At 46.2% G+C, this 26,464-nt stretch overlaps 1 protein-coding gene across 5 annotated transcripts; it reads right to left on the reverse strand.

Moving 5' to 3' along the window:
• Positions 1–678: 678 nt before the first annotated feature.
• AAR2 (AAR2 splicing factor) lies at positions 679–25,214 on the reverse strand. Of its 5 annotated transcripts, none has more exons than XM_045444725.1 (4): positions 24,818–24,879; positions 21,590–22,395; positions 18,021–18,250; positions 679–769 (listed from the first exon to the last, which is right to left on the reverse strand). In XM_045444725.1, the coding sequence occupies exons 2-4, from the start codon at positions 22,344–22,346 to the stop codon at positions 740–742; spliced, it is 1,017 nt and encodes a 338-aa protein (XP_045300681.1). In that variant the 5' UTR covers positions 22,347–22,395; positions 24,818–24,879; the 3' UTR covers positions 679–739. The 5 variants fall into 5 exon arrangements, with proteins under 5 accessions (XP_045300681.1, XP_045300682.1, XP_045300680.1 ...); XM_045444726.1 differs by lacking the exons at positions 679–769; positions 24,818–24,879 and adding exons at positions 7,285–8,639; positions 25,141–25,214; XM_045444724.1 differs by lacking the exons at positions 679–769; positions 24,818–24,879 and adding exons at positions 7,285–8,639; positions 24,911–25,175.
• Positions 25,215–26,464: the final 1,250 nt, after the last annotated feature.

Raw genomic sequence — 26,464 nt, forward strand, 5'->3', positions numbered from 1 at the left:
CTGTGTCCTGTGGCCTGCCCGACCCCTGTTGGCATCCCCAAGTTTGTGTCCCATGATGCAAGGGCTAGGAGCTCAGGCTCTGGATTCAGGCCGGCCTGGGTTTGTCCAAGCACGGGGTTCAATCGCAGTTGACTATCAGAGAGCTCCCTAACTTCTCAGGGGGCCAGCTTCCATGCTGGCAAAATGGGGAGTCCTTATAGTACTTCCTTCATATGGAAGCTGCCAGGCTGCAAAGAGTGAATGTATATAAAGCTACTGCTGGGGTTTCACCTGCTGCCAGGCACATAGTGAACATTTGGTAAATGGCAGTCATGGTCTTGACCACCACCACCCTCCCTGGACAAGGGCAGGGAGGTCAGGAGCAGCAGCAACAGCAGCGCTTGATGCCCTCCCCAGCCGGGCTCTGGACCATCCTGGAGCGCCCCCTTACCAGCACACATGCTGGTGGGGCAGCGGCAATCCTGTCTGGGAGGTACATCCCCAATCAGCAGGTCAGCAGCCACTCAGTGCTCCAGTGCCATCGCTGAGGCCCATGGCACCCTCCATGCTGCTGGCCAGTGAGCCCAAACTCTTCTTCCCTTTGGGCAGGAAACAACTCACCAAGTGACCTTGGACGAGTTCTTTTTCCCTCCTGGGACCCTGGTTTCACCAACGGCAGCATGAGCGGTGGCCTTTGAACTTGTGACATCTTGGGAGTCTGGCAGATAGGCAGGCCAAAGCCTCATGATGCAGGAATGAATTAGGATTCTTTGGCTGCAAGAGCAGAAACCTATCAAAAGGGGCGTAAGAAAAAGATACTGTATCTGTCTTTCTGTGATGGCTTATTTCCCACAACAGAATGTCCTCAGGGCTTGTCTCCACATTGTCACATATTGCAGAATTTCCTTCTTTATTAAGGCCAAATAATATTCCATTGCATGTATATATCACATTTTCATTATCCATTTATCTGTTGATGGACATTTAGGTTATTTCCACATCTTGGCTATTGTGAGATATCTAAAACAGTCAGATTCATAGAATCAAAGAATGGAATGGTGGTTGCCAGGAGCTGGAACGATGGGGAAATGAGGAGTTACAAGTCAATGGATATAAAGTTCTAGTTAAGCAAGATGAGTAAGTTCTAGAGATCTGCTGTATTACATTGCACCTACAGTCAACAATACTGTTTTGTGCACTTAAAAATTTGTTAAGAGGGTAGATCACATGTTAAAGGTTCTTACCACAATCAAATAAAATTAGTCAATAAAAAGGTATTGTATTCGCTCATGAAGGAGGAAGCCTGAGGATTGTGTGCTACAGGTAGGGATTGATCCAGGTGCTCCAGTGATTTATCAGCTCTTTCTCATCTCTCAGCTTAGCTTCCTTCTGTGTTGGCCTCATCCTCATTTCTGGTACAAGGGCTTTTGGGTATAATAAGCCCTATTAGGTCCAACTGAGAGTCCTCTACTCCAGAACTCCAAAAATAGAAGGCACCCTTCTGCGCCTATGAGAAGCATCCCAGGGATGCTAGGCCAGGTGGCCTAGCTAAAGTTTTGTCTATTCCTGCAGATGGAAGGATGGCTGAATTACTGTAATTGGCACTCCTCCCAAGGATGACATAGAATACATAAAGTTTTCCTCAAAGCAAAGGAGGCTTGACGCTAGAAGAGAGGTGAATAGAAATGAGTTGTACAATCTACTGGCCATCCTAGGGGCCCCTTTAGTGCAGAGACAGAGCCTTCTCAGAGAGGGAGCATTTACGCACTTAGCCCCATGCTTGGAGCAAGGTGTCACAGAATCATGAACAGATGATTCTAGCCCTGAAAAGCCACAAGAAACTACCGCACATCACCAGACTGTGATAGCAAGGGCCAGCTATGTATGCGGCTCTGGCTGTAAATGCCATGAGGGGGTCAGGAAGGCTTGCAAGAAGCCCTTGGTGGCTGAGGAAAGGACAAGGGTGGAGGCGTGAGTCAGGGCGTTAGGACTTCAAATCTGGACAGGAAAAATCAGAGTAGACGTGAATCACGAAAGGTAGGAGTGGGGATGGATTAAGTGGGGCTGAGGAAACATGGTTTTGACTGTTACAAAATACAAAATAAAAAAGCATAACACTGGGAAAAACTAGAACAAAATCTGGGCCCATATATACTTCATCCTGATGGATGAATAGACTTTTAAGCATTAAAGCAGTGGGAAAAATCAAATCAAAAAGAACAAGCTTGACGTATTTGACATGTAAAAGAGTAAAGCATACTGTTTAAAACATAAAATCGAAAGGCAAATCGGGGGGAAATATTTCTAACATTTAGATACATTACGATAAGATAAATGCATATTTTTTAAAAAAAGAAGATCCGACAGAAAATGAGCAGAGGACATAAACACTTTCCAAAAGGGACATGCCTAATGGTGTAGGTTTCTTCATTCGAAATGTACCACGAAGACCCCCCAACCTCTCACATCCCACTCTCTACCTTCAGGCTGCTAGGCTCCAAATTAAACAGTTTATTGATCCACAGAGGGGATAGCAGGGGAAAATACCTGCGCAGATGTCTGGGCATGAAACCAGCCTCTCAGAGGCCCCACATCTGGCAGCATCTTTCTCTAAAGCAAATGTCTTTTGCAGACTCCACTGCAACTCTGGTAGGACTGAGTGAGAGGGGCCTCCGCTCTCAGGCTCAGGTGCACCCCGGACTAAGCAGCCCCTCAGCGGCCCCAGTGGTCTGTAAGGGGCAGAAGCAGCCTCCTTCTGGACCAGATGTTGCTCCTCTCCACCTCTCCGGAGCCGGGTCGGTCCAGTGTGCCCATGGGCCAGATATGACACAGAAGTTCTGCGTGGAAACATGAGGCAGCTGTTGCGAACCGAGAGGCCAATAAGTTGTCGGGCTGGCAATCTTGGATCCACGGGTAACTCTCACAGATGATGTAACTGTCTTTCCTGAGGAATGCTTGGAGGTGGCCAACACTGCTGCATTTATACAGGTGGGCTGGAATTCTGGCTCTGAGACTCGCTGGCCTGAGCCTCACCTCTCGATGCCTTGGTTTCCTCGTCTGCACGATGAGGAATAAGGACTTCCTTGAAGAGCTGGTGCTCCGCCCGAATAAGGTAAGGACCCAGCTCAGTGCCCAGCAGCTGGGAGGAGGCCCCCACTACATGCTAGGTCATATTAATCATGAAGCCCACGGAAATGCTGCAGGTGGGAGTGGGTGCAGGGGTGATTCTTGAGCAGGACAAATCAGTACCAACAGCGGCTGCACACACCCCGGTTCTCTGTTAGCCACAAGAGAACCCTAACAGCAAGCAGACCCTCCTCACTGCCCACTGGCAGCAAGAACACCCACAGTGAAGGGGGGTGGGACGCAGAGCCACCACAGCCTATCACACCCCCTGATTCACTGCTTCTCAACAGAGCCATTTCCAGTCCCCTGCCTCCACCCCCTGGCTCAGAATTCCTGTGGCAGTTACCCCCTCCCCCAATCCTTCCTCATGCCCCACCGGCCCAGATATACCACAGACATATGGGAATGGGAAGGGCTGACAGATCCCTGATGGGACAGGAGAGAGGGCGTTTGTGTGGGGATGGGGACCCCACGAGTCAGTATTGTGCCTAGATTCTGAGACTGCAGAGAAGTAAGGGCTTATCAGGCTAGAAGAGCCCTCGAAAGGCCTCTAGTGCATCCTTCATCTGGAGGCAGGAATGCAGTCCAATATGTACACCTGACAGCAATCTGGCCCAAGTCAGTACCCTCTGTCACCTGGGTTACCACTCTAGCTTCCTTACCGCTGTCCCCATTCCCACCCCTCTCCCCACTCCCACCCCTCTCCCCTGGCAGTCTGCGGCCAACGCAGCAGCTTGTGATCCTGTTAAAACAAAAGTCAGACCATGTCACTCTTCTGCTAAAAACCCTCTAATGGGTCCCCATTTCACTGAGTGAAGTGCTTACAGCCCGTAAGCCCTGGACAATTTGATCCCTTGTGGCTGCCCAGATTTCCTCTCCAGCTATTCCCTGTGCTCTCACCGTATTGACCCCCGGTGTTCCCGTAACCCACCAGGCATGCTCCTGCTCCAGGGCTTTTGCATTCCCTGTTCATTCTGCCTGGAACGCTCTTCCCATAGATGCCCACATGGCTCCTTGCTCACCTTCAAATCTGTGCTCAAATGTCACCCCATTTAAATTGCAACATCTCCTCTTACCCTCCCAGCACTCTTCAATGTCCCTTATCCTGCTCTAGTTTTTGCCAGAGCATTTCTTACAACTAACAATCTCTGTAACCTACTTCTTATGCTTGTTGTCTGCCCCTCCCCTCCAAATGAGCGTAAGCTCACTGGGGCAGGCACTCAGAAAGTACTGTTTGGATGAAGAAGGAACAGAGCCCACGGCAGCCTCCCTGTAACTTCTCCCATGGTTCCCAGCTCTGCACTCTGAAGGGCGCAGAGACCTCCTCCGTCAAGATAGCTCCCCCAGCCTCTCTGCTCATGGGTGAAGCCCCACATGTTTCTCCAACTGCTTCTCACGTAAGAGCTCCCTCTCCCCAAAATGTAACCTATCTGTCAGGATCCCTTTAGAAGTAGAGTCCTGACTTGAGCCAGGTAAAAATGTCTGGAGGCGACACAGGAAAAATAGAGAAATCTGGGGAGGGGAGAAGATAGACAAAGAACCAAGGAGGAAAGACCTGTGGAGTTTCTTTCACACAGGCCATCTGAGAAACCCCCTACTTCTCCTACCTTCCTCCCACCAAGCATTTTAACCAATAACCCCCAAGATTCCTGTTCTCCAGAGAAACCTGGAGATAACCCTGTTATCCCAGTGAGCACCAGATTGAGGACGCAGGACAGAAGGCCTGGCAGGTTGGGGACACACCCCTCCCCCCAGCAGGGAACAGCCGACACTATTTCTGGCTCTCATCACCCCCAGCCCCCATCTCAGCAGGGAGGCCAGTTCAGGGCAGGAGCCCAGCGTTGGGGGAGAATGAGCCAGCATGAGCCAGCATGAGCCAGCAAGGAGACCCTGGATACTCCAGAGGTAGAATGTTTTAGTGAAAACAAAGCCTGCCTGGTCCAGATGTATGGGACTCTGAGGCATAGAGGTGCCCTGGTCTATCGGGGACCGAAGAGAGGAGCGGACCTGCGGAATCACAGGACCACACCGCCCCCAGTTATCAGCAGGTAGCTCAGGTGAGCGTCCCACTCCATTCTGCTTTGGATCTGGTGGATGTCACGGGGATGTGACTCAGTGACGGCTTTGCCCAGACATTCACCGTGCATTTCCAGCCCCCGTTGCAGCAGGGCATTTTGGCCAAGCCAGAGTGTGATTAGTTGGAGAAACTGACATGTCACGGTGCCCTGAGAATATTAAATAATATTTACAAGGGGATGACGTTGGGAAAGTAATTATCGATGGTGAGAGGCAGTCAGCGGCGGGGAACTCCCCCACCGCTCAAGCAGTGACAAATTAGACGGATGGGCTCAGATCAGCGAGGGTTGTCGTGGGGACAGCGGGAGTGGTTGGAGACTTGCTACCTCTGCTGATTCTGTTAATAGGATAAAGCAGCCTTGCAAATAAGAGCCAGGCCTCAGGAGGCCTGCATTTGAGGGGATTTGGAAATCAGGCCAGGTCCTGCCAACAGCTTCACTTTTAGATGTGTTAGAAGTGGAAGGAGCTTACGGATCAGCGAGGCCACTGGCTCTCCATTTGCAAGGTTTCTGCCTTCCAGAAATATTGCAAGTATTAAGTAATAATTAATTTGTTTTCACATTTTTTATTCATCAAAGACACATAGAGGACTGCCAGCTGGGACCAGCAGGAGACAGAGTCGATGTCACTCCGGCCCCAAACAAGAGACCTATTGGTTTTTTGTCAGTCCGGACACATTATCCTGTGCAAATGTAGTTTCCCTTTTGAAAACATTTAAAATAACACAATGGTCCACTTTTAAATTCTTGAGGGAGCCTGGAGAATCTACATCAGAAACCCCAAATCTAAGCAAACTCTCTTACTTTATATGTAAGTAGACCGAGGCCCAAGGAAGTGACTTGTCCGAGTTCACACAGCTGGCTGGCAACAGGGCCAGGCCTAGATCCGGGAAGCAGGGAGAAGGGAAGGCTGTCCTAGACCTGCAAGGGCAGAGAGAGAGTACATCACAGCAGTGAACACAGCAGCTGAGTGTGGGCTCTGGCCACCAAGGGGCTCGGGCTTGACTCTTGTGCTCAATCCTTACTAGCTGTGGGACGCCGGCAGAATGACTGAAGCTCTCTGAGCCCATTTTCTTACAGTAAAATGAGGATAATAGTAGCACCTAGCCCATATTTTTGTGAGGATTAAGTGAACTACCAGAACACTTAGCAAATAGTGGTTACTTTTTCTTAATCCCTGTTTGTGTGGGTTGTAGGGGGTAGTGGGTCTGTGTAGATAGCAGACCAACAGCTTGAAGAACATAGTCACATGACCCAACTTCCAGACGCTGCTCTGACAATGCCAGGAGGACACAAATTCTGTCCCAATGGAACTCTAAGTACTAAATTGCAATGCTGTTACTTCTGGGTAGTTACTCAAAACTGAGTGTGCCGCAGGACCCAGGCCATATCCAGATTCACAGCCTCTGAATCCCTGTGGGGTGGGACTTGGAAATATGTACTTTAAAAAGTTATTATTGAGATATAATTTACATGGCATAAAATTCACCATTTTTAGGTGTGTACTTCCAGTGGGGTTTTTTTGGGTATATTCATAAAGTGGTACAGCCATCACCACTCGCTAATTCCAGAACCTTTCTATCACCTAAGAAACCCCGGAGCTATTGGCAGTCAACCCCCTTCCCCACTCTCCCAGTGCCTGGCAACCACTAACTTCTCTCTCTGTGGATCTATCCTGGACAACTCATATGAATGCAGTCATGTAATGGGTGGCCTTTGTCTGGCTCTGTTCATTCAGCACAATGTTTTCAAGGTTCATCCATGTTGTAGCATGGACTAGTAATTCATTCCTTTGGAATGCGTACTTTTAACAAGCTCCCCAGGTAGTTCTGATGAGTGGGCTTTGGGTGGAAGAGAATAGCAAATTCACACAAGGAGGAACTTCTGGTTATTATAAAGCTACAGGGCCTCGATCCTTTCAGGTATGCCTATCTCAGAAGCCCCACTGGTCACAGCATGCAAAGCTGGCTGCTTGCCTCCTCCAGAGACTGAAGATGTTGGGCAGAGTCTCCTGGTGCTCAGTAGGGAGATGTAGGTCTATGGACAGTGGCCTGGCAGCTGAGAACTGGGCATATTAACTGTAAGAGAGACTCACACAAGGGGATTTAATCTCAACTCAAAGACTTTAATGTATGTTATGCTCTTGGAAAAACATCTCCAAGGAAACAAACGGAACCAAAAGTCTTAACCAGCACGGATTCTCATTCAGAAACCTGGTATGAGCCACAGCCTTGGAGAAGAATGGTGCAGGGATTCTGATCGTAGTACAACGGTTTGAGGTCAGGGTGGCAGGACCCATGTATGTGGGTACACCCTCAGGACTCCAAGGGAATGGGAGCATCATTACTCCTGTGGCTGACAGCTCCACAGCAGGACTGGGAAGATCCAGGTGGGTCAGGTCATCTCCAGAACTCTGAACACAGACAGAGAACTTCAGCAGGGCCAAAGAAGCCTATTCTGAGCAAGAACCTTCCTCTTTGTTGTTGAATCTCCAGGTCATCAGAAATAGTCATGGTGGCTCTGGTGAGGAATGGGGATGTACAGAGGGGCTGCCAAGTCCCACTTCTGGGACTGAGGCCTCAGAGTGGAATGGATGAGAGGAACGTGGCATCAGCAAGGCCCCTGAGGTCAGGGGCCACAACAGTCTTGGATGATTACCCACTGGGACCTCTGGACAGGAGGAAGGGATGTTGACGGAGAAAGCAAAAGCTGACCACTCGTCAGACTCAACCCACCTGTCTTCTGGGTTCCCCCTTCCCAATCTGGAGCTCTGAGTGGTCACAGGCCTGTGTTTTCTGTGACGTGTTCCCATTCAACAAGGGACAGACAGAAATTCTAGCTCATTTCCCTAGGAACTTCTAGTTGACTTTTAAAGTCACCAACGGATATCTCAGACCCTGTGCAGTCCAGGGTGTCTTGTTTTCTAACCATCCTATGGAACGAGCTATCAGTTCTCTTGGGTTTTTGGCTCACATTCTTCTCATTCAGAATGAAGTAGGGTGCTGCTGAGGCAGGTCTCTCCTGAGAGCTTCTATAAGAGCCCATTTAGAATTCAGTTAGGTTAGTCCCATGGCCAGGCTGATGGGAGCCCATGAATGTGCCCTCAGGATGCACATAGCCTCTTTGGTACTGAAGAAACTTATTTACTGGTAAAAGAGGGAATTCTGGCTCTAACTTTGCAGAACCTGGTGGGGCCACTACCCCTACAGGTCCCGGTAGGAAGGGATGAATGGAGAGGCCAGGACTGCAGCTGTGTGGGAAGGGGCCTCCCCTGGCTGACAGTATTCCCCGTTAGCCAGTCTCCACACCCTCGGGGAGCTCCACCACCACTGGGGCACAGTCTTCTGGCTCTGCCTCAAAGTCCCACCGAAACTTCTTGGTCAGGTGAGCTTGGAACTTTTCAGCTTTCTGCCTCAGGGTGGCATCCACGGCAACGCTGCAGGCGGAGGAAAAGAAAACCTACAGAGAACAGAGGATAAGTCACTCCTGAGAACACAGTGGGGGCCGAGAAAGCTGTGGAAATTTCCTCATGGTGTTCAGCTCTCTGGGGCGGGTGGATCAGCTGCTGCTGGCACAGGCCCAGGCCACCTGCTGTGCTCCCCCCAAACCAAGAAAGAAGGTCCAAACCCAGCTGAGAAGCTGGGGCAGGACTAGAATGGAAAATTACTATCTTGGGCAGAGATGCCCCATTGAGAGTAAGGCCAGTGGGGCCATCACCCAGGCCTGGTCCCCTGAGGTGCTCTCCTGGGCACCTGGACAATAACTACACCAGCTGGTATCAAGAAAGGCTTGGAGGGCTTATAAGCAAGCCCCTGTGTCCCATAAAGTCACAGGCCCTATGCCAACGAGGTGGAACCGCTGCTCTAATCTACATGGGCCACAGGCTGCCAGACTGAGGTTTCTATTCCCTTTGAAAGTTGTCTTTGAGGTTCTTCTCTTGAAACTGTGGTAACACACATGTAACACAAAACCTACCAATTTAACCATTTTTTACATTATCGTTTGAAAAACTAATACACATGATATTTACCATTTTGACCATTTTTAAGTGTACAATTTAGTGGCATTAACTACGTTCACATTGCTATATAACCATCACCACCATCCATCTTCAGAATTTGTTCATCCCCCCCCAAATGATACTCTGTACCCATTAAACACTAACTCCCCATTACCCCTCCCCCAGCCCCTGGAAGTCACCCTTTGCCTTCTGTCTCCATGAACTTGTCTGCTCTAGGTACCTTGTACAAGTGGAATCATACAGTACTTGTCCTCTTGTGCCTGGCTTATTTCACTTAGCATGAAATGTCCTCAAAGTTCATTCATGTTGTAGCACACATCCGAATTTTCTCCCTTTATAAGGCTGATACTCCATTGTATGCATATACATTATGTTTCCCATTCACCTGTCAATGACCATGTGGGTTGTTTCTACTTTCTGGCTATTATAAATAATGCTGCTGTGACATGACAGGAGTCCCTGCTTTTAATTTTGGGGGGTATAAACCTAGAAGTGGAATTTCTGGATCATGAGGTAATTCTGCTTAATGTTTTGAGGAACCACCATATGTTTTCTACAGGGGCTGCACCGGTTCACATTACCATTAGCAATGAACAAGGGTTCTAATTTCTTCACGTCATTGCCAAGATCTGTTATTTTTTCTTATTTATTAAAAAAAAAATTTATTTATTTTGAAAGAGAGACAGAGTGGGAGAGGGGCAGAGAGAGAGAGAGCGAGACACAGAATCTGAAGCAGGCTCCAGGTTCTGAGCTGTCAGCACAGAGCCCGACGCGGGGCTCGAACTCATGAGCTGTGAGATCATGACCTGAGCCCAAGTCAGACACTCAACCGACTGAGCCACCCAAGTGCCCCCATTATTTTTTAGTAATAGCCACCATAATGGGTATGAAGGGGTATCTCACTGCGGTCTTGATCTGCATTTCCCTAATGGGCAGTGATGTTAAGCACCTTTTCATGTAGATGTACTGGCCATCTGTATGTCTTCTTTGGAGAAATGTCTACTTAAGTCCTTTGTCCAGTTTTAGTCAGGTTTTTGTTATTGTTGAATTACTGTAGTTCTTTATATATTCTGGATATTAATCCCTTGTTTTGATGTTCTTTTTAATTCGGTTTCATCTGATATAACCATGGGTAGGGGGCAGAACAGTAATTTTCTCTACATGTGATTTTCCTGGATCCCAATTACTTCTAAGAGTAACAGCAAACTCATTACTCTTTCTCATATTATTTTACTGTTTTCAAAGAAGTTTCAGAATATCCCAACAGACCCTCACAATGCCCTGGAAAGACACACCAGAATGCCTATTTTATGGAAATGGAGGCAAAGAGGAGTTAAATGACTGGATAAAAACCGCGAAGGGAAAGGGTAGTTTTTAAGGGAAAGGGTAGTTTTTTCCAGACTACCCTACAGACACAGGAGCATGAAGGTGGGAGAAGCTCTTGTTCCACATCAGTCTAGTGCTGTGGCCAGCCCACATTCCACCATGGAAGGAATCTCATCTCCAGGAGCCTTGACCTGATAAAATTAACAGGTGTACTCTACATCTGATTCCAGGGACATCTGTTTCTCCACTGCCTATTAGCAGGAGTGAAGCTCATTTTAGCGGTCTCTGTTTGGATCCATTTTGTTGGAGTGGTAGCAAGGACAGAAGTGACTGAGGTTGGGGCGGAGGGGAGTATGTGCAGAAGCATGCGTGGGGATTACAGAATTTGGTTTCATTAACTTGGGAATCGACTAAATACAGGAGCGGGAAGCAAAGCCACAACAAAACAGATCAATAACTAATTAGAGGGGTTGTGTGAGCTTGGTGGTGGGAGGGCAGCAGGGAAACCAGCTGCCTGTCTATAGGCAGCTAATGGAGCTTGCCCTGGAGTGCTGAACGTGGAGCCCGGCGGAACTCTGGGGAGGGGCCCCTGTACGGGAAGCAGAGAAGCCTCATTTCAAGCAGCATTAGCTCTGGAGGCCCTGCATACCCTTGGGTGTGCCCCAAGGTCCTGGGGAGGCTGCTGGCTGAATTTGCTAAAGCCTCTTCCTGTTTCTCTTCTTTTTTTTTTTTTTTTTTTTTTTTAATTTCTTTTTTTCAACGTTTATTTATTTTTGGGACAGAGAGAGACAGAGCATGAACGGGGGAGGGGCAGAGAGAGAGGGAGACACAGAATCGGAAACAGGCTCCAGGCTCTGAGCCATCAGCCCAGAGCCCGACGCGGGGCTCGAACTCACGGACCACGAAATCGTGACCTGGCTGAAGTCGGACGCTCAACCGACTGCGCCACCCAGGCGCCCCTTCCTGTTTCTCTTCTTACACAGTAAACTGTACCCCTCTCCACACAGCCCTGCCTCTCCAGCCACATTGAGCAGCTGCCAAACATGCTCTATTGCCTCTTCTGTGCCTCTCTACACACACATGCTTTTTCCTCTGCTTAGACTACCCTTCCACCCCAACTTTCACCTCCTTCACCTACTAATTTCCACTAGTGACTCAGGTTCAGCTCAGACATCACCTCCTTTAGTATGTCTTCCCAGACCAAGGATGGAACAGGTGCTCCTTTATGCTCCTCCAGGGCCCAGGGTTACCACGAACATAGCCTCAATTTCAGTTAGGTAACAGTCCATTTGCTGTTGAGCTCTCCCAAGAGACAAGGAGCCACTCCAAAGCAGTGACTCTCGGCTACTGCATACCACACTCCTGGCACGGAGTCTGACATAACGGTGTTTAATGAGCAAAAAAATGAAGACCACAGGTTCTATGAAAATCCATTTTTGGTTCACTTTTGCAGTCCTTGGTACCAACTAATTGCTCAATAATTATGTGATGGTGCTGCACAACATAAAGGACTCGTCCTGGGGAGGAGGTGGCCCCTGAATGCCACCAGCTCACAAGCTACCTCCTTGTGACATGCCTCTTATAAAAGCCCAAGCTGAAATGAACTGCTCCAGCTTCTGTTCCCCTCACACTGGGCCTGAGCCTTCCTTATAGCATTTCTCACACTGTGCTTGTATCACAGTGATCTGTGCTCCTTATGGGTAGAGGATGAGTCTTTATTCTCAATGTGTTCCACATAGCGTATCGCCCAGGGCCTGGCATAGAGTTAGGGCCCACAGGATGTTCACTGAACAGATATGAATGAGATGCAGGGGCTGCTCTGCATTTGGCAATGGCCAAGAGGGACAGGTCCAAACAGGCTGGGCTCATACTCATCATTCATCCTTCTCAACCATCTCTCAAACGATGCCGGGGAGTAAAATCAACCAGAGGCAGGAATAAGAGAAGGCTTCTGTCTGAAAAATAAGGCTTCTAATTTAAAAAGTGCTTTGTCCTTTTTAAAGAACTTGTCAATTTAATCTTTACAAGCCTGGACACTACAAACCTGGGAGGTAGGAGGCCAGGAAATTGTTATTCCCACTGTACAGATGAGAATGGTGATAAACACTGAGCAAGTTAATAAATGTTGAGTGAAATCCAGTCCAAGTAGAGAAACCTCAATCCTTTCTTCCTACCGAGACCTTCTTTTTGTCTCGACACAGACTTAATATATTAGTAGTATTTTCAGCACTGCCCTATGGGGAGCCAGGGACATTTTTTAAAAAGCAACTTTACTGAGGTATAATTTACATACAACTAAATTCACCCATTTTAAGTGTTCAATTAGTTTTGACAAATGTGTACACCCATGCAACCACTGTATAATATAATCAAGGTAAGTATTAGTTTTTCTCTTTCGGTATTCAGTGTTACGAGTCTGAGGCCCACACACCATCATAATCAGAATACTGAATAGTCTTGTCACTCCAAGAAACTCCCTTGTGCTGCTCTTTAGTGGTCAAACCCTCCCCCTACCCAAGCCCCTGGCATCCAATGGTCTATTTTTGCCCATGTAGTTAACAAACTTAATATTTAAAAAACCCATGATTCAGAAAAGGAGATGTATAGACAGTACCTAGTTTTCAAGTAAGAATTTACTTTCTCTTGTTTTTAGATTAATTTTATGGTTTCTTCAGAACATTTAATAATGATCTATTTGTTTTACTTTAATTAAAGTGAAATCAAATAAACACTTAACATCACTGAGAAATGAATCATCTTAATATCGGAAGATTAATCCTGGATATTTAAAAAATATTTCTGAAAAAGGATAATAACACTTGACAAAAAACTGCATTTATCTAAAACTAAAAGCAAACCCCAACAAAAATAAAATAAAATACAATAAAAGCACAGCCCTTGGGTATTTTTCTTTAAATATAGAAAAAGGTATTCATATTTTCATCATTAAGTCTATGTATTCTAAAATTGTAAATAACTTTAATCAGAAATGTGAGAGCCTCCTTTTAAACCCAAGTTAAAGAAATTGAGTTCAGTCAGATCACCTTGAGAAATTCAAAATATCAAGGTGGGTAGCTGAGTCACTATCTTATCCTATTTTTTGGACAGACAAAAAAGATGAAATTTCCAAATTTTTCAATTCCCAAATGATTATTCAACTTAGAAGGAAACTAGCCAGAGGTAGAACATTCTCTTTCCACCTGCAGAAGAAGAAAGTGGTCTTAAAAGCAAAACTATCATTTCACAATGATTACCAGGAGTAAAAAGCAGCAGGAATCATGTCTTCTGACGTCACTTTAAAGACTTTGGGATGTTTCATCTGGGGCTAATAAATGGGAACCCACCACAGGCTTCAGAATCAAAACGCAGCCTTGCTATCCACTAGCTCTGGTGATCTTGGGCAAGATGATGTGACCTCTCTGATCCCGTTTCCTCACCATAAAGTGAAATTATACACTTAACTCTGAACATTGTTGTGAAGGCTAAATGAGATAATGCACACAATAAATGTGACAAAGGGATAGCTGGTGGCAGGAGGTGTACGAGCAGGTACATGAAATTGATCATGGCTGGTGCTGTGATAAAAATACTATAGACATCATTGTCAGAGCCAGTGTTTTCCAACAAGAGTTAAAGATGGACACTGGCATTTAGAATATTGGCAAGAAATGAAGCTGGAAAGCATAGGTGGCCTACTGTGACTAAAAGTATTTTAAAAAACAGGTTACGTGACTATATGCCCAAATGCTATGCAATCAGCAACAAGAATCCTTATTTTGTACATAACTCACTTTTTAACACACTATTAAATTCAGATTATCCTTTCATTGGTTTTAAACAAATTATGGTGACTCAAGTTGCTTTTAATAAAAGAAAAAAACTGTATCTATTTTTGTAAAACAAATAATTTTTATTCAAGCTAAACCCATGGGATTTATAAAAATCAGTGGCATCTATTCAAAAGGGCCTCTAATGACAGAGGCCATTACATGGCTAATTTTATACCAGCTAATGTGGCAGCCTTTAAGTGCTTACACATACAAACACCAGTCCCTCTCCGTGGGTAGTAGCATTTAAGTTCCTAAGTAAGAAAGCCAGTTCCACTTACTTGACTACCTGGGGGCAGAGCAGGCGGCTGGCTGAGGAAGGCTTTCATGGACTGATTCATTCACTCATACACACCCTGAGTGAGTGCGTCTGTGTGGGGGGACTGGATTCTCACTGCCAAGATGGTACCAATGTTAACTCTCTATTTAAAAAAAAAAAGGGGGGGGGGCGCCTGGGTGGCTCAGTCAGTTAAGCGTCCGACTTCAGCTCAGGTCATGATCTCATGGTTCGTGGGTTCAAGCCCCGCGTCAGGCTCTGTGCTGACCGCTCAGAGCCTGGAGCCTGTTTCGGATTCTGTGTCTCCCTCTCTCTCTGACACTCCCCCATTCATGCTCCGTCTCTCTCTGTCTCAAAAATAAATAAACGTTAAAAATTAAAAAAAAAAAAAAAAGGTATTATAATATCCTTTTCTACAGTGTGCCTGTTGAAATCTCACTCATCCTTCCAACACATGGTTAAATGCCTCCTTTCACAGCCACTGCTGATCCTCTACCTCCTCATATTGCAACCCCAGTCTTAACCAATTCCTTTATGATGCTTATAATGCCCTTTGATCTCACTGCACTGTTTATACCCATCATATTAGATGCATCTATTTACACTACCACATGATCGATGCATTCCATCCATCTAAAAACATCCAATTACACAAAGTGAGAGAAATGCTAGGCCTTGACTAGGTGTTGAAAATAACCAGATGAACAACAAACAGGCTTTGGATAAAAGTTCACAGCTTAGTGGGGAAGTCAGGCAGACAACGTACACATTTCAGCATGCACGGCCTGTGCAATATAATAGCAACACGTCCAAAGTAGGCTAATAATATGTAAAGGAGAGAGATCGGGGATGGCTTCACAGAGAAATGCCTTGAGGGCATCTTGTAGGATGAACAAGTCCACATCGGGTAGAACAAAAATCATGTTCAGTTAAGAAGGCATGAAACATGGGCATAAAGTTTCAGTCATGCCAAATGAAAAAGTTCTAGAGATCTGCTGTGCTTATAGTTACCAATACTGTACTGTAAACTTAAAAATGTGTTAAAAGGGTAGATAGATCTCATGTTATGTGTTTTGTGCCATCGGGGGGAAAAAAAAAAGGCCTGAAATAGCATGGCATATGTGGGAATGTGCAGGGAGACCACTATTGCTAGAGTTGACATGGGGGAAGTAGGGAGAGGAAGGAGAAGCTGGAGAACAGGTCAGGAGCCAGATCAGAATGGGCCTTGTGACCTATGCTTGGGCTTTGAACTTTCTAGGAAACAAGGAGATGCAGAGAAGTAGGATCATGTCTGCATGTCAGAGAAGCAACTCAGGATGCAGCATGAGACATGGGTGGACTGACCGGGGTTGGCGTGGGAGCTGACAGACTGATGCAGTCTAGATGAGACCACACAGGTCTCAAGGCCTGCCTCAGGAAAATGGTACTAGGGCATGACAGCCTTCTAAACAATGCTGTCTGGAGGGACTTGAGTCAATTCATTTGTTTACTTTCCCATGTTAGGGACTCTGTCTTGTTCAAAGTTCTATTCCCAGTTCTACAACAGGGCCTTGAATATAGCACATGCTCAGCAAATACCTGCTAAATCAATGAATAAATCCCTCAAGGGCAGGAACCCTGACTAACTAATATATGTAACCCTCAACACCTTCAGCAGAGTGTTGTATATAAAGGCAGGATGCTCAAAAATATGTGTTGATATATTTTTTTAAAGGCACCTGTTCTGGATTTTTCTAAAAAATGAACATCAGATGTTCTTGGTGAAAAGTCCAAAGACAGAATTCTTCCATCAGCTTTGCACACTCCACTTGGGCATCTAGCAACCCATCTGGGTCCTCTCTGCTTCATAAATCATTGTTGGCAACACAGCGTCAGTAATTAGAGCTCAGCTGTCAGTTGTGCTGACAATGGTCAGGACAGCCAATGACACAGTGTGGCCCTCCTATGTTTGTGTGACAGCATTAACGCACATCACAAGGGTAGCACGTCATTCCCATGAGCCACTGCCAGAGGCAAGTTAGCAAGCGGATGCCCCCTCTAACCCCTCATCAGTTACTGGCTCACACAACCCAATAACTTTGGTGGTGGGGAGGGGGGCGGAATTTCCCCTTAGGAGGAAAGATGAAGGGATTTAATTCCTCTGTTATATCAATAGCCAGTAAAAGAGCAGTTTTAGAACTCTTCTGAAGTAGAATACGCTAGGCTGAAACCATCAGCTTGACCAACTTGTCCCCATGGTCTACACAAGTCTTCCAACCGCCAGAGTTTTGTCAGCTGCCTGCTCACAGGGATTCTTCCAACAGTATGTTTTTTTCTCGAAAAGTGTCCACTACCTGAGAAACAAGCCCCTGGTGGTATTTCCACTAATGTCAATCAAGAATCCTTACTGGGGGGATCTACATCATATGCAGTACTAGGGGCATAAGCACAAGACTCAGGCCTGGTTTCAAATCCCAACTCTGCCACTTACCAGCTCTGTGACCTTATATAAATGACTTAATCTTTCGAGTCTCAATGTTCTCATTTGTAAACAGGAAATAATCCTCCCTTCCTTGAAGGGCTTCGGAGAGATTAAATGAGGGAATCCAAGAAGCATGATAACCATGATGCCTGATACTCAACAGGCATTCCCTGAAAGTTCGTTCCTTCTCTCACCCTGGGTGGGTGTGGGAGGTTAGTGAATAGCCACCTTGTAAGGAGTGGGCCTCATAGTGGTATCACACACAGGGAGAAAAAAGCAGCTCAGGGAACAAAAGTATGGAAATTGACAGCTTCTGCATCTTCTACACTTGAGAAACTTACAAAATGTGAGTGACAGAGGCTGTCCCAAGAACATAAAGGAAGCTAATCTATTTGCAAAGGGAGGAAATAGCACAGGATGAAGATTGTAAGTTGTTTGAAGCTTCTTCCCTAATTATCACTCATAATGAAAATTTAATTGCCAAGTTAAAAGCAAATTTCACTTTTTCGGTCAGAGAATCTCTGCAGAAACTGGCACGTTTTGTTTGAACAGGAAATCAAAGTTACTTTAATGCTTAAATGAGATCTAAGGAGCTGCAGATGTTTCCCTGGAAATAACAAGCTTCAAAACTCTGTCCTACTGGGTTGTACCAACTTATGGCTACAGTTTTGAGCTGAATAACTCATAGAGGTGGAAGTTATTCAAATGCCAAGTACCCCACTGCGTGGCACTCTAGGAGCAAGTCAGGGAAATGGTGGTACAGAGAGAGGGTCTCTGGCATCAAGGAACTCACAACTGAGTAGAGGAGAGAACCAGGAAACAGCCCGAGGTTAGGTAACTGAAACAAAAGAGTAACCTTCCCAGGGTGCTTTCACCCATCCTAGCCTTAATTCTGACCCCCATGGGTGTCGGCCAAAAGATGGCTCACCTGTAAGGTGCTGGTGAGGAAGTTGTTCTGGGAGACAATGTCCACAAAGAAGTCAGCGGGGATCTCGCCGAGCTGGTGGTACAGGATGGAGATGAGGTTGATGTAGAGGGTGTGGTGCTTCACCATGGCTTCTTCGGACCGGCACAGGAGATTAAGGAGCCGCTTCCAGTGCTCAAATGCCTCATACACATTCCCCAAGAGGAAGCATACAAATGCAAACTGGAGTTCACCTGAAAGGCACAGAGAGAATGATCCTGAGACGGTGGAGTGCCAGCTGACTGTACAAGGCCGCCAAGTCTACTGGACCTCAGCAATGGGTGGTGGCCTTGTATCCTGGCACCCTGCAGAGCACTCCTACTAGGCGGGGTTTTGCACTGAGCAGATGCTCAGTAAAAGTTTGCTGAACTGCTATAAACTCAAGCCACGAAAAACCAAACTGTGGTTTTGTAAAATCAGACTACAAAAGAAGTACACCTAATATATGCCTGGTACTTAAGAAATTTACCAAATGTGTTCATGCATATTATGCCAGGCAGATCCCAAACTTGACTGCCCAGCAGAATTACTAGGAGAGCTGATTAAAGATGAAGCTGCCCAAGCTGCACCCACGGAGATCCTGGTTGAGGACAGATGATGAAGCGTCACTATCTGTAGCTCGAAAAAGCTCCCCGGGTGATTCTGATGCAGATGGTCTGTTCCAGCACCGAGGAAATGCTGTACTACACCATGTAATCCTCAGTGCAACTCCAGAAGGTGTTCAGGGAAAGTGGTACTTGTCTCATTTTGCAGATGAAGTCAAGGGACTTGCCCAAGGTCACACAGCCAATGCTTGCCAGTGGGAACAACAGAAAGATAAAACAGATTTCCTATCGGGTGACAACAGTTCCAGAGCCCCCCAGAAGAGGAAAATTCGTGAGTATTTGTTCCAGGCTTAGCCTGCCAGCCAAAATCACTTGCATTTGCTTACCCACAGGGCTCTGTAATTGGATCTCTATGAACAGCTTTGTAGCTAAATAGTACCAGCTCTGGAACCAAACTACCTGAGTTCAAATCTCAGCTCTACCCTTCACAGCTGTCTGACCTTGGGCAAGTTACTCAATCTGTTTATACCTCAATTTCCTTAATTGAGGGCTGTGGTGAAGATTAAATGAATCAGTATAGTACATGTAAAGCATTTAGAATAATGCCTGGCACAAAGGAGCACTCAAGAAATATCGGTTATTATTATTCCCACATTTCCACCAGATGCCTGTCTCAAACAAAGAGACCTGATGATCCAGAAGCCACTGTCCTTGGGCAAGCAACTGGGTCTCTCGTTGCCAAGATATACTGTTGCTGATGAGAGACATTCTCTCTGGCTTCAAATTTAATGAGGGCTTCTGTGGTGTCATACCTACATGTGGGCCATACAAAGAACAGATGCACTCAACACCAAGTACCTCTTTAAATGCATGCTGTTTGATCTCTGTTCCCTCCAGAGACCTGAAAAACTAGTACCCTATTCCTAGGCTTGTGGAACGAAGTTTGACTAGCTGCCTGGTCCAGATATTAGATGTTGACTGATATTTTCAAGACACAAATTTTCTTTGTACGATTGAGGTTAATGATTTGCTTCTACAGTTGGCTTTACCTGGTTAGTTGTGGAAATAGGAGCTTATTCTCTGAATTTAGGGCACTTACTTGAATTCATGCATTTCTGGCCTAGTCTAAAATTAAATTATGAGATCAGAAATAATTTCAAGGAGCTGTCAGGAAGATATAGTTATCCCTGCAACAGACCCTTCACAAGATTACTTTGAAGAACTAAAATGTTTAAGAGGTAGAAAACAGGATTTCTGTTCATTTCTAAGCCAGAATTTCAACTGTTACTTATTAAACGATAATACTGTGTAATGCATTAAGATGCACCCATTAAAACATGCCCTTTCATCAGTGAGCCAATGATATAGAGGACCCTATATTCAAATTTCTCATTGATCTTCCAACAGAAAAATAGGCAAATACCTGGACAATTTGTAAAAGAAAAAATATAAATAGCTGTTAAAGGTGTGACAAATGTTTGTTGTCACTAGTAATCAAAGAAATATAAATTGAAACAAGACATCGTTCTCCAACCATGCAGTCTTTGCTAAATTGCCATTTCAGAGGTGATACACAACAGCCTCACCCCAGCTGGCAACATGCTCCCTCTGATCAACAATTTCAGCCCTGGGGGCGCCTGGGTGGCTCAGTCAGTTGTGAATCCGACTTTGGCTCATGGTTTGTGAGTTTGAGCCCCGTGTTGGGCTCTGCTGACAGCTTGGAGCCTGGAGACTGCTACGGATTCTGTGTCTCCCTCTCTCTCTGCCTCTTCCCCACTCATGCTCGCTCGCTCTCTCTGTCTCAAAAATAACCGTTAAAGAAAGTTTTTTGAACAATTTCAACTCTAAATGTATGTCTAAGTACACACAAGGATGTTCACTAGATGACACAATAGAGAAAATAGGGACATCTTAAAGGTCCATCAACAGAGTAAGTTAGTTCAATAACTATGGCACATAAGCAGCCACATTAGAGGGACCGTTTCAATGACATAGAAAAATGCTTATATTAAAGCAGATTATAAAATAACAAAATAATATACTGTAATCTTGTTTTTGTAAAAAATCATATATACACACAAACACATATAATTAAGTAGAAGAAAAAAAAAACTAAAAGGAAATTCATAGAAATATACAGAGACTCAAATGAAATACTGCACATACATACATATATAAAAGACAAAAAGTTAATACACCAAAATGTAAAAAGGTTATTTCTAGATGGTGGGAATTGGGAGTGAATTTTTGTTTTGCTTCTCTGATGACCATATATTATTTTTGCACTAAGGGAGAAAAGCAATAAAAATTTTTTAAAAATCGCCATCCTGGGGGCCCCTGGGTGGCTCAGTCGGTTGGGTGCCTGGCTTCGGCTCAGGTCATGATCTCACAGTTCGTGAGTTCAAGTCCCATGTCGGGCTCTGTGCTGACAGCTTGGAGCCTGGAGCCTCCTTCAGATTCTGTGTCTCCCCCTCTCTCTGCCCCTTCCCCACTCACACTCTATCTCTCTCTGTCTCAAAAATAAATAAACATTAAAAATTTTTTTTTTTTTTTAAATCGCCATCCTGGTCTAAGCCAGTGGAGAGACCAACACCTTGAGAGAATCAGGAGCGAACTGAGGAGGGAGATGGGAACCCAGAGCCCTGGGCTCTGGTCTCATTTCAACCACATAGTTGGCCAAATCCTTTCCATCTGTGAACCTCCATCTGTAAAATGAGGGGCTGGGCCACATCAGTGGCTCCCAAACACAGGATTGGCTGCATCAGGTTCACCTATGGTGCTTGCTTACTATATAGACAGACAGACAGACAGGTACTGCTCCACTCCAGATCTCTTGAATCAGTCCCCAGGGGGACTGGGTGAGACTGCTTCCTTAGCCAAGTTTAGGAACCACTGGACTAGATAGTCCAAGATGCAGCCCTTACTCTAAAGCCCTCTACCATACACTTTTCCCCTGGCCCACTCCCAAAAAGTCTCGTCCCTCCTCACCGAGCACATCCTGGGGGCTGCTGGGGAATTGCTTGCTGAGCACAGTCTCCAAGGCATAACTCAAGTCCATGCTGTGCCTGGTTATCTCTGCTGGCGTGGCACCTGCCGGGTATGTCTGTGTGGGCAGCTCTGAGAAGCGGATCTCCGTGCCGGCTCTGGGCTTCATCTCTGGCAGCCGGGCCAGGCCCTCCTGGTAGCTTTTGCACTCAGTGCCGCAGCGAGGTAGATTCTGCTTTATCCGGTCCTTAGTGTGCTTCATGGACAGCACAGGAAGCACCTCTGAGAAGGCACAGATCTGCCGGCTCTCAGGCTGCAGCTTCTCCATTGTGGCCTCACTGATGAAGTTGGTGAGTGAGATCCACTTCTTGAGTGTGGCATATGGGTAAGGTCCCAGGAATTGGTCCAGCTCCTGGAGGTTGGCCCTCATGGCCTCCACCTCAGCCTCTGGGGCTGGGGACAGGTCTACCTCTTCTCGAATTGCATTCCAGCGCAGGACCATCAGCCCCCGCTGCTGCAGGCTAAGGAAGAAGCCCATACGAGGCCCCACCTCCCTGGGATTGGCCTTGTCCACAGAGCTATAGTGGAGGAAGTGGATGCCTGGTGGGATCATCTTCACGCCCCGGAACTTGGGCCCCACCTCCCAGGAGTTGTAGTCGATGCCAAACTCTGTCCCCTTGGGCATATTCAGGATGACCACGGTGGCCCCTTCAAAGAAGAGGCGCTTGGCAAGCTCAGGATCCATCTGCATGGCAGCCATGAGACCAGTGGTACGTGACCAAAAGAACAACCCTTCTTGTCTTACAGAACTGAAAAAAGAAAGAAATCAGAGTTCATCATTTGCTGAGGATTCTCCATGTGCCAGATTGAATCAGACCCTTGACATAATTATCTCCTTTAATCTTCACCACAAACCTTAATCAGTTTTACCAATGAGGAAAATAAGACTCACAGAGAAAGAGGATTTTGTGTTTTAATGAGCGAGAACACTCACTTCACAGCTAGAAAGACATCAAGGAGAAGTGACATGCTCAAGGTCTCACAAATTAGAACTTAGGTACCCTGTCCTCCAGGCCAGTATTCTTCCCACTGTCCACTCAGGATCTGCTCTCACATCTCTCTCTCTCTCTCTCTCTTTCTCTCTCTCTCTCACACACACACACACACACACACACACACACACACACACAAAACAGAGGCTGAAGGTGGGGAAAGCCTGGGTGGTCTATTCGAAACTATAACTGTGCCTAAATTGTCTTACACTACACCTCTGCCTAAACTCGATTGCTAAAGAGTCCCAAGGACTTGAGAAGGATATACCCAATTTCTCATAAGCCACAAGGAAGGCCCAGATATGGACAAAAGGTGGAGAGTGAGTGCTCAGTATCTAAAATTCACAAAAGGTTTGGGAAGTGGAGAGCTTTTCAGCCACAAACCTCCTCTTCCCATTTTACACATAAAAACCCTAATGTCCAAGGAGTTAAACAACTTCCCAAAGGGTGCACAGCAGAAACTCTGGGCCACTTGCCCAGAATGGATTCAGGTGGCGTGCCTGGCCCAAGATCAGTATTTAGAAGAGAAAGAGCTTAGAACACTTATTTTAGCCACCTCTGAACTATCCATGAGGCCATACTGATAAAACATGTATGCAGGCAGATACTGACTGGGTGGTATTTATAAGGAATGGTTTCAACATGAACTAATTTAATCCAAACAATTATCTAACCTTCTAGTCCCAAGATACTTACCTATTCAATTCAGCAAGTAATCACTGAGCGCCTGCACTATGCCAGGATCTTTGCCTGAAACAATAATCTGTGAAACATCCACAGAGTAGGACAGTCACTGCCCTCTAGGCACTTCTAACCCAGCCAGATATACAAACAAGACCCCCAAATTTCACAAACAGAAGAACCAGCTGCCTGTTTAATTTTTCTTACTCTTATGTTAAAACTAAACTGGGAAGAAAGGAAGACCAACCAGTTTCCAAAAATGTTAAGGGCATATTTTATCATCTTAACCCAAAACCACTACAAAGGACTCTCACTCTGAATCAGCACTTTTTTTCTCAAACTGCAAATCACAACTCATTAATGGGTCAAGAAAGCAATGTAGAGTTTCAACCAACATTAATTTTTTTTAAATGAAAGGAACAGAATTAAAAAAAAATCAGAGTGCATCATGAGTAACAAAGATAATAACTGTTTTTTGAAGTTTTTTTGTGTTTGTATGTACTTTTGGTCATAAGGTAAAATGCATTTGTTACTGTAGGTCACAGTCAAAAGTCTGAAAGCCACTGCTAACTAATTTGCATCATCACCTTCTTATTCCTAACCCTGAATTCAGAAGGTACTTAATAAATACTTGCTAAATTAAGAGCTATTGCATTCAGAATAATTGTTCATCAATTAGCCATTTTCCCTTGGGGCATCTGTGTGCTCCTCCTTCATAATGACATTCCTTTATTCCAATTCCACCAGCCCATAATTCTCCTCACTGTATCGTCAGCAGCTGGCACATGGCCTGGCACAGAGAAAATGCCCTGGAATGCAGAAAGTCACATCCATCTGCTTCTCTCTACTGCATCCTTACTCCAAGTTACCTGTCCCTCACCCAAAGAGTGCCTGCCCCTCTAATCCGCTCTCCATCCAACAGCCAGAATGAACTTTTTGAAGTGCCAATCTAAGCATGTCAACACCCACACTTAATGCCATCTGAGTGGCTTCTCATGTGGCTCCTGGAAAACCAGAATTCCTACCGTGACCTACAAACCCTACAAGGTCTATGCTGCCTGGTCCCTGGCAACTCCTCCAGACTGTTTCACACCACGCACCCCACCCCTGCAAGCTCTCTGTATCAGCCACACTGGCCTCTTTTAGATCCTCAAGCAGGAGTCTGCTCTGCATAGAAAACTCTTCCCTCCCCTATTCCTCAAATCATTTTTCTGATCTCAGCACAACTGTCATTTCCTCAGTCCAGCTTCCTTGAGTCCATGTCCCGGGGCTAGATCAGGTATCCAGTGATACACTCTCAAGGCACCTTATACCTTTCCATTTCATTTATCAGGCTGCAAATTTGCCTATGTTTAATAGACGGCTGTCAGCTCCGTGAGACTTGAGCCTTTTTGTACCTCGAGCACATAAAAGATGCTTGATAAGCATTTATTTAATGAAAACATGATATCCATTTTGTAGACGAGAAACGAAGAGATGGTTTGGGCAAATACCTTACCCAAAATTACAGAGTCGGACATAACCATGTCGGAAGCGGCCACAGTCTCTGGCCCCCAAGTTCTAAAGTTAGGGGAAAAAAGCGCGAAGTTACCCCGGGTGCCCCAGGAAGTAGTGGCGACGGTGTCTCTGGTGACGGTTTCTTAGGGAGAAAGGCCTGCAGAGCCACCAGGGTCCCACCACCGGCCAGAGACCAGGACGCGTACGTCCCGGCGAGGTATCCCACTTCAGGGCACTCCGCGATCCGGAGCCGGGAAGAGGGAGCCCGGGCCACACAGACAACGAAAGCAGAGGAGTTAAAACAGGCCAGGACGCCGCACTCACCAGCTTCGGACTCTCCCCACTCTGAGACACCGGGGAAACTCACCGGAAGTTCTCGCGCTTTGGCGCGGGACGGGCGCGACGGGGAAAGCGGCCCGGCAGAGCTCTTGGTCTCGGGAAGAACGGTCCGCGGCTGCAGGTTCCGCCCCATCAAATGTCGTCTTTTGCCACTTTCAGTTACACGTTTCAGCTCCTGAGCCATGGGTAACAACTTTCACCAAACTATGCATATCCTGCTCCAGAAACACATCCACCAGCACTGGTCCTTTGGTCTCAGTCATTGTTGCTGAAGCTGGGGTCAAGATTATGACTGCCTAGTAGCCACAATCTGATGCTCAGGAATGGTCCGGGTCAGCCAGTATCTACCTGAGTATCACCTCTGGCCCATTATCACCCAGTTTCAGCTTCCAACCACACTCGGCCCCAGAGGAGATTGTCAGATTGTCAGAAATCCAGCCCCCAGCGTGGAGAGGAACCAGTCTCAGCCACAGTAGCCACCACATGGATCCCTCCAGCCATAATCGCCCAGTATCCTCAGGCGGTGCAGGCAACGACAGTCTTAGTCTCTGTTGTTTCCCTGGAACGGAGTAGGAAGCGCCAGGCACAAAGTCTCAGCTGGATATATAACTAGATATACATACAGATGAAGATGTAGATATAGATCAAGTTTAATTAACTATAGTATTAATAAATGGATTCTATTTGGGGGCCTAGCTCTGTGCTGCATGGTTGTATCAGTCAGGGTTCAACCAAAGAGGCAGAACCAATAGGAGATATATATTAAGAGATTTATTGCAAAGAATTGGCTTATGTGCTTGTGCGGGCTGGCTAGGTAAGTCCAAAATCCACAGGGCAGGCCATTCTTATGTGACTTCTAAGCCTTACATTAACCCTAGTAAGTAGGTATTAGTATTCCCAACTTACAGAAGAGAAAACTGAGGCTCAGAGAGGTTACACAGCTGGAGAGTGGCAGAGCTAGGATGCAAACCAAGGTCTGACTGGCTATTCTTGCCCCTGTGCTGCTGCTGCTTAGCTAGCCTGTCATACTTCCTCAGTGACAGCTGGACACACCAATCTGTCTCAGTCGAAACTCATCTCTTAGTGGGTTACAGACTAGACTGGGCCTTGAGGTCATGGTTAATCACAGTAAGATGCTACAGGATTAACCGGAGATGGCCTTCATCAGTCACAGTCATGCATGTCAATCTCAGCCTGTTGTGTCAGTTCCATTTCCTGCACGAAGAAGCTCAGCTCCCTCTCTGAGCTTCCTTATTCCCAGTGTTAGGTGCTGAGCTCCACAGTCTGGTCTCAGAGCTCCCCATTCCAG

Source organism: Leopardus geoffroyi, chromosome A3 (genome assembly GCF_018350155.1).
Source record: "Leopardus geoffroyi isolate Oge1 chromosome A3, O.geoffroyi_Oge1_pat1.0, whole genome shotgun sequence".
NCBI classification, from domain to species: Eukaryota; Metazoa; Chordata; class Mammalia; order Carnivora; family Felidae; genus Leopardus; species Leopardus geoffroyi.